The sequence below is a fragment of the Opisthorchis viverrini genome (assembly GCF_000715545.1).
Source record: "Opisthorchis viverrini unplaced genomic scaffold opera_v5_50, whole genome shotgun sequence".
In the NCBI taxonomy this organism is placed as follows: Eukaryota; Metazoa; Platyhelminthes; class Trematoda; order Opisthorchiida; family Opisthorchiidae; genus Opisthorchis; species Opisthorchis viverrini.
In genome coordinates this window covers 1,073,666-1,086,043 of record NW_008751706.1, presented here as the reverse complement: position 1 = coordinate 1,086,043, position 12,378 = coordinate 1,073,666, and the positions used below count along the sequence as shown (strand labels likewise).

At 43.9% G+C, this 12,378-nt stretch overlaps 1 protein-coding gene across 1 annotated transcript; it reads right to left on the bottom strand.

The window, feature by feature from the left end:
• Nucleotides 1–4,268: 4,268 nt before the first annotated feature.
• On the bottom strand, nt 4,269–8,326 carry T265_13268 (hypothetical protein; the record flags this gene model as incomplete). Its single annotated transcript, XM_009168017.1, has 2 exons — nt 4,269–5,294; nt 7,848–8,326. Coding segments are annotated over 2 exons (861 nt in total), but the record flags the coding sequence as incomplete, so codon positions are not given.
• Between the last annotated feature and the right edge of the window lie 4,052 nt (nt 8,327–12,378).

The window sequence follows — 12,378 nt, the reverse complement described above, 5'->3', positions numbered from 1 at the left end:
TGAGTCTCTCGAAAAACCAAATTAGTTTGCAAATGAGTGTATATTCGCTAATTTCGTGCAATTTGGTTTCAAGTAGAACATAAGGTTGACGGGAACTCGGGGACTGCGCCTACCTGATGAGTCCCAAAAAGGGCGAAACCGGTCGTGGGCTGTCGACGGGTTTTCAGCAACCTTATAAGTAGTGCATCACAAAATATATTTGCTGTTTTTCTTCAACCACGGCCAAAAACCGACAAAAATAACTTATTTGGGGACTTCAATGTACATACTGATTAAGATCAATTCTTGTGTCATGTGTTCTTGAATGCCAACGGTGGCGACACTCTCAGGCCTTATACCTGATTGTCATCAGCTCCTGCCTCGGAGGGTCGCCCTCAGCTTAACACCACACTGTGAAGGCCAGACTACATTAATTGCATCAACAAAACACCCAAAGACTGGTGCAAAAAGTCTGGAACCTAATTATAACCACAAGACAGCATGCAGGAGAGATATTTAGTGAAAAGTGGATAAGACAGCCTAATTCACGGCATAATTCTTGCGGCGGGTTATCTGAGTGACCGCAGAGATGAGCCCTTTCGAGCCAGGGTTTCGGACTAGTCAAAAGCGGTGTTTTCGAAGGCTTCTGAGTGTGGGGCACATTCTGAATGATTGTGCAAGAGACGCTCAAAACACGGGGGATCTTTTTTTCGTGACACTGTACCACTTCATCCAGGTGGCACCCGCTGACTCCAAAGTTGTCACAGCAATTAACCAGGCGACCAGTTTGCGAGTGCAGTGTCTTTTCAGAAATCATATTAATGCATGTCCAAGCTTAGTTCAAACGACAATTTATGTATCAGCGTAATGTCAAAATAGAAGGAAAACCGAGGTACATCATTAAAGGACTCAGCTGTTAACTGTGGGATACTATGAAAAGGGGCTCATGTTTGAGTATGCTAAATACCGACTCCTTGGGAAATCCAGGTTGAGCCTAACGGCCTTTGTCGCTGGACAACAGTTTTTAGTCAGTATAACACCAAATGTCTAAACCAACGCTCATTTGCCAGCTACGTTGGTGTTGACCAGATAATCAACTTTGTATAGGCTGAATCCCTCGTCTAAGGTATTCGTCAACTGAACGTGCGGCGTGTAATACTGCATTTGGGAAGATATCACGTGACGTTACTTATCAGGTTGATATGGAATGTCGCAAATCATAGCTGAATCTCCTGTCAACATTTGCAAATTAACATTTACGTTTAAAAACATCCCCTTCAATGTTCAGTTGCAAAGCCATTTTGATGAGAATTTGATGATAAAGCCTAACCGATGAACCCAAAAAAGGGTGAAATTGATAGTGGGAAGTCCAAAAGTTTCCATCAGGTCAATGGGTAGTGAACGTAAGAACCTAAGTCTCGGTTTTCTCCCCTTTTTTCCGGAAATTCGCGGACTGAACGCATAATCACATCGTGGCCAAAACAAGGACAACGTAAAAATCTGCCCTATTCCCATTACCCTCCCACATCTCCGCCGCATTTATACCATTTTCATCTCCGTGGGATGTTCACTAGAATTTACCTCAATTTCTGCTGGTTCTTACGGTTCTGCGGTTCTTACGGCTATTTTCCAAGTACGAACCAGTAAACTTTCACCTGTCATTTGAGTGACCGACGTGGTGAGGAGCTGGTTCCCTATAAGCTTCACTAGAAACCTTCATTTCCTAAATGTTATGAGTTTCAGAGATTTCAGTCTCAGAAACGCAATTTTCCAATGCCTTTCAGCAAACCTCTCAGGTTTGTGTGTCTGTCGAACTCCCTTCGGTGAGACTTTCGACACTGCACACTGCACCCAGAGAACAGGCTTAGTGATACTCGGTCTGTCCCTATCACTGCAGAGCGGTTTTCTTGTTGTTGTGCTTGCTTAAAAGAACGACTAAAACCTACACACTGTAAGCACTTCTCCAAAGTCTCATTTTATTCATTGTTTTGTCAGCACAGTTAGACCTTTTTGACACTTGTTCTCATCTTATTACTGTTCCATTTGCCATTAAATCTGGTCATTACTAAAGACTGAACCAAAATGAAGAAATATAATCGATAACCCGCCCGTTTGAATGCCATTTGCGCCCTTATTGTAGTATTGGCATACTGGATTAGTTCCTACGAAACGGTCGCTCCAAGACAATTTTCAACCATTATGTTTGTTTGGTGCCCGACTGTGGAAAATCTTTAAACTTTCCCTGCAAAATGTTGGTGAAACAGAAACAGACAAGATTTGTCACAACTGACACTCCTCAAAGTTTTGACACTTGAAAACCCCCAGTTGATTGGTGACAGAGTGATTGACCGAGACAAGTAGGGCGATTAGCTAGGTTTATCGATCGGTCCCATTGATCACGCTGCGATGCCCAAGCGCGGTAGACTGTTCACCAATCACATTCGCGCGCACACTTGGCAAGCCCGTCACCTGATAGGTTAAAAGAGAATGAAAATGCGGAGGCATGCCGGTAGTTTTTCCAGTAGTCATAGTGCACCGGTGACATGATAAGCTGAAGGTTGCCTCAATCAGGAAAACGATTCAATCATTTCCTTTTTAAATACGAAGCCGGCTTTTCCAGCAGCCAGACTTGTCAACTCTACGCTGGCTGCGCTGCTCTCTGAACTATCGGTGCGATTTTTTTAGTTAGCGGCTTTTGCCAAGAAATATGGAGACAGCATGAATGAATCTTCAGCCCTGTCAACAGCAACTTTCCTCAGTACAGTGATAATTGCTTCCATCAAGCCGGAACCCTTGGATCTGACACGAATATTTACTGACAGCATGCTAAAACCGTTTCCAAGCGCGCGTGAATACGTGGTTACTTATGAACAAAGTGGCGAACAAATCATTTTGGATACTCACACTTCGGTTCCCACGGGTCACCCTGAAGACACAACTTTGAATTCTGACATCAGTAGCCTAAATTCTTATTCATCATCGGCTGTAATAACCGCGTACTCGTCGTACAGTGGTTGTAGCTGCCACAGTTTCGTTCACCGATGATTTTGGAGGGGGGTTAGGTACAGTGGGCTGTCAAGTGGGGGGGTTGGAAAAGGAGCTATGCTTTGAAGGCAATCGCTTGGATGCACGAGGGCCATTGAGGGCGCGACTGGGCCATATCTGACGACGTCTCTAGCCATTGATATGGCCCGTCTCGAGGTCCCCATCCAGGAAGACGGCAGTGGTCAGCGCAGCTGAGTTTGCTGGTAATTGCTTCCATACTTCGCTGCCAAGTCATTGTTTGACCGCCTCTGGCTCTCTTCCGCCCTTCACGTGGTTGTGCGAAAAGAGCCCTTCGAGGAAGTCGGTCAACTCATTTCCCCTTCCCCAGTCATATAAACCCAGAAGAAAACGCTCACCGCTTGGGTGGAAAGTGTATATCTGCACTTATCCATACTGAGGGCGGATCTTTGTGTAACAGCTATGCAGAGGAAGATGTTCATAGGTGCGAACTGCCGTCTGCTTGTGAGTTCCCGGACGGTAGATTCCGAAATAATGCTCGCCTAAAGTGTCATCGGGAGGTCCATTTGGGTGCGAGTGCATCTATCGCGGTTGGAATAGCAAATTTATCCGGCCAGGACCCGCACAGGGACATGTTAACTGTCACCTTGGCTTGAAGCCATACATCTGTGATCATGCCGGATGTTCTCAAAGCCTTACTCATTGATCAGGCTTGTACCATCATAGAAAGACACATTGCCCTGTGGAGATCCGTCCGAAATGGGCATGTTCTTATCCCTGTTATGATCGAACTTTTTTCACATCATAGGCCTCTTGTTATTCAACAACATTCTGACTTGGTGGATTGGATTACTGTAATACCGTTTCATTACCTTTTGGAGTCACAAGAGAGGCCTCCCGCGGGACCACAGCCAGAGTTTCCGGTGCATGTACGCTGGATACGTTGCTACATTTGAATATCGTGACCTGCGGGTTACTCACACTCGTGCAAACCAACCCGGTTTGATCTTGATGAGGCTACAGTGGAATACATACAATGGGTTCAGTCGTTTTGCCCTGTTACAATCTCGTCTCTGCAGATTGCACTGAAATATCTGCCATCGGTGATAGATCAGAATACATTGTCAGTAGACAAACGCAAGAAATGACACAAAATTGATGGGGACAGCTTTGGAAGATAGACCCGGTCAATCTTCGTTATTCCAGCTAGCGCGGTTTTCGTAGATTGGGCCTCCGCTCACCCTGAATTCCCCCTTGATGTGGAGAAGCCTCCTTCTAGATGAAAACCATTTCCCCGCTGAACATAGTCCCGGAGTGATTGTTTTCATCCGGCCCCGTTGCCAGTGGCTCGAAGATTTTCATCGCGGTTCCCCCGTACGTAACCATAAGACATTGAGTAGCAGCAAGTCAGTCCAGTTTATATTAACAATCACATGGAAATCACAACAGAGAACGGCATTTTCACGAAAACATGGAAACTCCGGCAAAAGACGTATCAAAAATGGTAGTGTCACGGCGCAATTTGGGCCCCATCGATTTATTGATTGATACCGTTGGAAATAGCAGTAACATTGTTGTTGGTAGCTCATAAATAATACATTTCGTTTGCAAAAAACGGAAGATGTTAATGCGTATGATATTCAAAGATAAAAGGACACGACATATCAGCGTCGGGGAAATACTGAAGGCTTGAGTTGAGTGATTTCTATAAATCGAGTTTGTGAGATTTGTTGTCCCTGCTAGGTTGAAGAAGAAAAAACATCATACCGACGCGATTCTATGTACAGCAACACAGAATTATGATAGCTTCCTTCAGACGAGAACAGTAACACAGAAAGCTTCATACACGGTAAATCATAAGTCAATATGGGGGTAACATGAGAATCGATCTGCATTGTTTTGAACACTGCATCCCCTGACTTGTTACGATCATTCAGTAGTCAGTGTTAGATCCACAAGCTCTTGAAGCCAAGGACTAATCAAACTCTCGGTTTCCAACAGTCGTGTCATTGGGGACAATAGGCATGCTCTTGTCATGGATCGTATTTCATCTTTTTGTTGAAAGACCTTGGAGAAATAAGTCGAATCCACTCGTGGAGTGGACAAACCCGCGCCGGCGCCGTTCCGGTTGTTGTGCGTGGCACCGGTCTGATTGTCCGTGCGAAATGATTTTCTGGAGGCATAGTTTAATGTGTTTGCAGGTGAGTTGACTTGTGATGAGTAGACGGTGGCGCAACAATGACTTTTTAGCATCTCAACGAATCGGTGGTGAAGGGCATACACGTCACTGGGTTTGGCCAGAGGAGAATGACCTGCATGGGTGCAAAGCATGAAATGGCACATTGAAAATTCGCGTTCATCAATAACAAAGACAGAAGGTATTAAGATCATCCCAATCAGCATTATATTCATTGAAATATCACAACTGGCCTTTTACTCATAAGGTTACCTTTCGAGAGATTCAGCTGGGTTCCTGGTGAGTCTCCTATCAAAGGGAATTGGTATGCAGATGAGTGTGTGGGACGAATAACAACGAGCCATCCACTTGTCATGGTTGCTGTTTACTTGAAGATCACTCAGCTCGAGTATCCTTCCGGTGCCTAGTTGCCATGCCATGTGGAAACAAGTGTGTCTCATAGGTTGGCTTGATTGCCTTTCATAATCAGGAAGGGAAGAAAGCACATTGATGCTTGGTTACAAGAAATTTCCCCTAATTGGCTGCCGGATTAGCACTAGTTTGAAAACTGGGTCGCCGGATTGTCGGGTGGCCGGACAAGAACGAGTAATTGCCAACTTGACTTGATTGCCTTTAAAAAAAGAATCATGAAATGTAAGGCACCAATATGGTGCAGATTCATCATCATCATCACCACCACCACCATCATCATCATCATCATCATCATCATCATCNCATCATCATCATCACCATCATCATCATCATCACCATTATCAGCTGTAGGAACCGCGTACTTGTCGTACAGTAGTTTTAGCTAACATATCTTGCAGTGTCTACAACCAGGTGCAGTGAGGGTCACGCGGTCCCCATCCTGGAAGGCGAGTACAACGACAGCACCCACAACGTTTCGTGATTGAAAAGTATGGGGAATCCAGCGTTGGTAACTTCAGCATCAGCCCAGCCACTCATTGGACAAGGTCAGAAAAAGACCTCCAAAGAATATGGCACTAGTCTTGGACTGTTTCCAGCCATAGAACGTACCGGACATATGACATACAACGACTAATTCAAAGTTTAAATGTGGATCTCGGGAAGAAAAGTGTTTGAGGAAAACCAAAAGAAGTTCAACTCCAAGGATTTTTAATGTGTACACGGTTTTCCAAAGCTGCATTTGTGTACACAAGCTGGGTCTGATATAGGTGGTATCGGAAGCTTTTTGGAGCATTCTACGAAGAAGTACGCGTTCAAACTGCGCAGGATAGAATAAATTTGTCACTTTCTACTCTGATTAGGTTTACAATGGACAGACTGCACGAAAACCACTGCAAGAAAACCAAGTTGTTAGGAAGCGTCACGGTATTGGCCTCAACATCACGTGTGGTTACGTTGACACCTCACTTTTTGACTTTTGATGTTGCATACTTAAATAAATAGTTTAAACATATCCCATACTGTAGAGATTAGACAACGAAGTTCATTACATCTTTTTGTTTATTCGCCAGGAAAGTGCTGACAAGCCTTAGAGACCCAACTTTGGTCATACCGTTAATTTTTGTTGTCCCAACTCAAACAATGCTTCTTCCCGTATAACTCATTCGGGGGAACCAGCGCGAGATGGTCTTCAGTGAAGCTGCGCTACAGTTACCAACATGGCAACAGACGCTCGAGTTCAAGTGGATACTATACTTACATCTTGCTGCTAAAGTGCGTGTATCTCCGCATACTGTCAGTTTATGAGTAGTTCAAATTTATTACGAAAATTATTCACAGCAATCCAGGTGGCGCATTTTGACGGCAGTCAACATCGGCATATTTGACCCAGAATTTTATCACGAAAGCGATTTTCTTTGGCAGGTATATGAAGCTAAAGTTTCACTGAAGTGTACGCAACTAGAAGCCATATTAGGTCACAACCACCGAGGATCCTATGGATAACCAAGGAACTACATATTCAGAGGGAACTTGGACTCCCAAAGAATTGTCTGAAGCCTATACAAGTATCCCTCTAGGTTCATCAATCACCGCTCATATCTATATCGGCCTGATTACCAATCGGTACTTCTAGACTGTACGAGTTGAGAACTCAACCTAATTAGTTACATAAGACAAATTAATTTGGTGGGTGAATTAAGCACCCTAATTCAGACGGCATCTCCAAGTTACATAAGACAAGAGGAATAAAATACTATATACAATGTGGGTTTGAAATTTTAACTGCCTCAGAGATGTTGGCTCCCATCCAACCTCATCGAGACATAACTGGTCAGAGAGATGGAAATAAAAACAAATAAACTTGTTCGCAAATTATGACAGTTCTTACTCCTTACCGAGTATAATCGTATTGGAGGTAGCTCATGATTCAACTCATAAGCCATCTTAAGAACAAGAGTAAAGTGAAGGAAAGTAGTTTTAAAATTAGGCTCATGATTGGCCCCCGTCGACCTTAGGTTCAAATTGAGCATAGAAATGTACCGGATCGATAAGCTGTACTCGTTCAAAAAATAGCTTGGTGCTGACGGAAGACACTGTCGAATTTCTTGTCTTCAGGGACATTTTGAGTGGTCAAGGCTATCAGCTGATATTCTGTCTTCCAAAAAAGGTGTGCCCAATCTTACCGGGCTCGGCTCAACTCACCAACTCCCATAAAAAACACCAACCACATTGTAAAAATGACAGCCCGCATACTTACAGTTCACAGATTTGTAGTTCACCAAGATTAAGGCTGCTATTCCGGCGACTGCACTCCAGTCGTTCTGAATCAGCGTCCGTAGCTGCATGCCGCATTCCCACAGTTGCATGCCCCACTCCCCAAACCCGGCGGCAACCAATTGTTCATAGGTAAAAACCGCGCCGTTTTCGAATTGATATATCGGAACTACCCTCTGATTGGGTGTATGGTTTACCGAGTCATCGAGCGAGCTATGGCTGCCAAAATGTGGCCTTGAATCGCACAATGACCCAGATTGATAAAGCGGTTTGGGTGTGCTTGTGTTTGAGTTTGAGTAGTCCAGACTATTGATCATGCGTTCCTCTGTCGGACTCCTACTATCACAGACACTGGGATTGAACTTTTGCTGAACGGGAGTGTGTGGCAGATCCGAGTTGGTTGACCGAATTTTTCGTGCATCTGAACTGTTGGGACAATAGCTGAGCTTCGGATTTGTGCATCTGTTAATCATAAGGAGAAAAACAGAGAAATCAATATAATTTGGATCAATAGAATGCCAAAATTTTCCGGACTCTGATAGAAAGGAATGTTAATTTCTGATTTCGGCCACCCGTTTGTACCCATTAACTGCTTAGAAATGAGGGAGGATAAAAATGCGTAAAATTACGAATCAGAGTTCTTTGTTAGGTTTGATCGCAACGTTTATCCGAACCTCGGGTAAATGAAAGCTATCACGAAAGTTGGTCTCTGTGTTATCGGCTATCGCTAGTTTGATACTTTTGCTTTTCACAACTTCCTGCGTGCATGTAAATTCAAACTGATCATCGAAAAGTTCTATTTCACGAAGCATAAACGCTTCGCTGTTAATCTGAAGTGACTTGGAAATTTTCAATCAAGCTTCAGTCCTGTAAATGACGTCCTGTCTAGATACGAGTTAACATCAGCCGGCAGTAGCAGAGCGGTTTCGTCTTCAACTATTTGCCAGGAGTTTCCAGGTTCGATTCCTCCGGAAGTTTGTGCAGAATAGATTGACGTCACTTAAGAAACGATTGCTAGACTAAAAATAAGGCTTTCGACAACCAGAAATCAGTGTTTTCAGTAAAACAAGCAATTTCCTAACTTCCTCGGCTATACTGTTTTTCCCAAATTCATACCATGAAGACGATGTCTTAAAACCTGCTGCTGAAACGTTCTTCCGGTTTGTAGAAAGCGAAAAATGCAATGCCTAACTGCCGAGGTTGTAGGATGTTCGCGTTTATTGAACAGCCGACGTACGGAAGACTCGATTCATCTGATGCCGGTACTCAGTGAATCCAGTATCTGTTTGACTCCCGAGTGAGGTCATTAACGAATTGGTTTTCCCTCCATAAGTCCATCATCATCATCATCATCAGCTGTAAGAGCCGCGTACTTGTCGTACGATGGTTGAAGCTGCCACACTTTCGTTCATCAACGATTTGGGGAGGTGAGGAAGATAGTTGCGCATTAGAAGCCAGAGTTGATAAATTCGTGCGTAAATACATCATAAAGTTCATGGAACGGAAGGGTATGAGTCAGTCGGAATGAGTGCAACTGTGGAAGTCGGGATCCGCTGAATTCTACTCACATCAATTTTGTTTGAGTAGTCTCCCATCCCACCCTAGTTGGTTTACATTTAGAGTAGAGAAACAAGTGGAATTGAGTTGGAATTTGAGTTGTTCGAACTCACCAGCCGTACACTCCGAGCGATATATTGAGTAGACATTGTATCACTACTGCACCGGGCACATTTGAATGACGGCTGCACATCGAGGCCATTGCCTCAGCTAATGACCTAGTTACTGCCCTGCCTAATGTCCCGGTTATCAGATACCCCCCCCCCCCAGGCAATTTGAACCTGCCGGACAAATTCGGATCACTTATGGGTGGTTGCTTAGTTTCTTTAATTTGCCCCCACATTACCTTTGTTCAATGTCTGACCATTTAGAATGCAGATAGCTTCTGGGGAAAAAACGGCATTCTACACACCATCACACCTGCTAGCTAATGACGTTTCAAGTAAAATACCTCAATAGGAGACATCCACCAGGAGGACTGAAATATCGCTAAGTAACGGGCGTTCCAAAACCCGAAACAACCAGTTTGTTTGCCCCAAAACCAATTCACATGCCAGACTGCAAATGTATAAATAATGAATAATGAGAAGAAGTATGGTAAATCTTGGAAATCTCGGTAAAAGTTAAAAAGTTTTCCACACGTTTTGAACATCGAAAAGAGTACTCTCTATGCACCGATTGCTCCTTTACCTCCACCCTCCAGAAGCGAAGCGGAAGTACTTTCTGTTTTCCGAAATCACCGATATATTTTCACGGATTATTCCTCAGAATGACAATACAGGTGCTATTTTTCGGACACCCATCCGTTGACCTTCTACCCCGTCCGCCAGAATAGAGGTTTTGAGCACAGTGCGAATGACGGTGTACGAAGTCGATGGATGGAATACTTTTCATGGCAAGCGTATGCCCGGATTAGTTGACTAGTTGCCTCTATTTGTGACTACGCCTGTTGGACGATTTTATTTCACCTTGGCTAGCAGCACGTGTCGGTGGCTTAGACGACAGACAGGTGACATTTGATACGGTCGTGTCGCAGATAAACATATTGCTACAATCGAAAACATAAATTGTGTCTGTGTGGTAGTAACTTTTTCTCAGAAGTGCGCTGGCAGAATGTTGGAAACACGCACACATAACCTCGCTTTTCTTAGGAGATTCCAAAAAGCAGTATATATCCCCACACAGAAGGAAACTCTTGCGTTGCGGAAAAATTATGACATCTCCCGTAGACATTCCCCAGGGGAACGAAGCAATATGTTGAAAAAATCACATTCAGTCTAGATCTGCAAGGAGGAAAACTTTGATGACTGTTCTATTTTCCTCAATCGATTTTTCAGTCCCTCTCTGAAAGGACACTGTCTTCAAAAGCCCGTTGAGTATGTATGCCGGAGTGATCGCATTAGTATAAGCAGTTTGAATTCTAATGGCCTTCTAGACAACCACAGGCCATTTTCCACGTTCAAAAGTGTGGTTCGAGTTAAGTGGTAGTTGACCTGTCCGAACAATCTAACCACGACGGATACTACTGATGGGGCTGCGAGTAGTATGTGGCTTTCTCATAATTCCGTTTCACGTCTCATGGAAGGTGTGGTTTATTAGGGGATTTGTGGAACTGCTTGGCAGCATTCGCTTACAATTGCAGGATCGATCGATAGTCACAGCCATGACGGTTATTGGATCGTCGTTCGATGAGTCGGACACGCCAATCACGCATTCGCCTGGCAGACGTGAAAAATTCAGATTCGTCCAACGTGCGTTGGTGGAGTAGTGGTAACACGCTCGCCTCGCATGGCAGACGTCCGGAGTTCAAATCCCGGTACGGCCTTTCGAAATACACTGCTGATAGGTCCGATGCCTCCCCCTCTGGTGTGAACTCATCGGAATAATTACTCCAGAACAGAAGGGCGACCGTTAGAACGAGTTTGTTATGAATATGAACAAAATACCTATCCCACAAAACCCACAGTTGCAACTGCATGAATATCCAGGAAAGCTCAAAAGGACGCACTCGAGGACAAGGTGTCATGTTCAATAGTTTGTACCTGTTTAGTTGGTGTTTTTTCTAATGAACAGCTCCCCGGTGAAATGTTTTTCTCCTTTCACTGGCGGATAGCTAGGACCTTTTCTCGTTAGTAAGATTTATTAGATTACGAAGGCAGAAAGTAAACGTATTTAGAGTGATATCCATTCAAATGATAAAAATGATCAAAAAACCGTCTGTGGCCATGCACTGTAGCTGAACCAAGCCACGGGGAACAAAGTTGCTGCGACGCCAGAAGTTCACTACCCCTAAGCTGACCCTCTGAGTCGGCTGTTTCAGCTATACACAGAAAATGGGTTCCCACAACACCTTTTACCCTTTTATTCATAATGGATTTGGTTTATGAACATTATAAATAAACCCATATTTTTTACTAAGTGGTGTTGAGACGATTATAACGTTTGAACCAGACAATTTTTGTTCTGGCTTTATTTAAGAATGCAGGTCACATCAATCAAGCTGCTTCAAATCACGAAGCAAAGCGCCATTGTAATCACTTCCGTTTTCGTGAGTACTCATACCATGTTACAATTTCGGATAGATGACTTGTGAAAACGGATTGCCAACTTCATGAGGTTCCCAGGTTCACGCTTGGTCCTGCATAAACACGGGTTATGATCCCAAATGTGCCCCTGTAACCTGATCATCAGACAGGACTTAGTTCGAGCTTCCGTTCTCTTCAAGTCACGTGGTCTCCAAAATAGATGGCATTCAAATCAGGGTGGCCGTAGTGATGTTTCACATCCCAGAATTACACGAAGCATCATAACTCAGGCTAACCGTCTTTTACTGGGAAACTGACCATAGGGCCAGATATTTCATAGGTTGAGTAATCCGTGCTCTAGCGTGAGAACATGAAGTAAAATAGAGCCATACTACTCAGGAGCTTGATATATATATATATATATATATATAT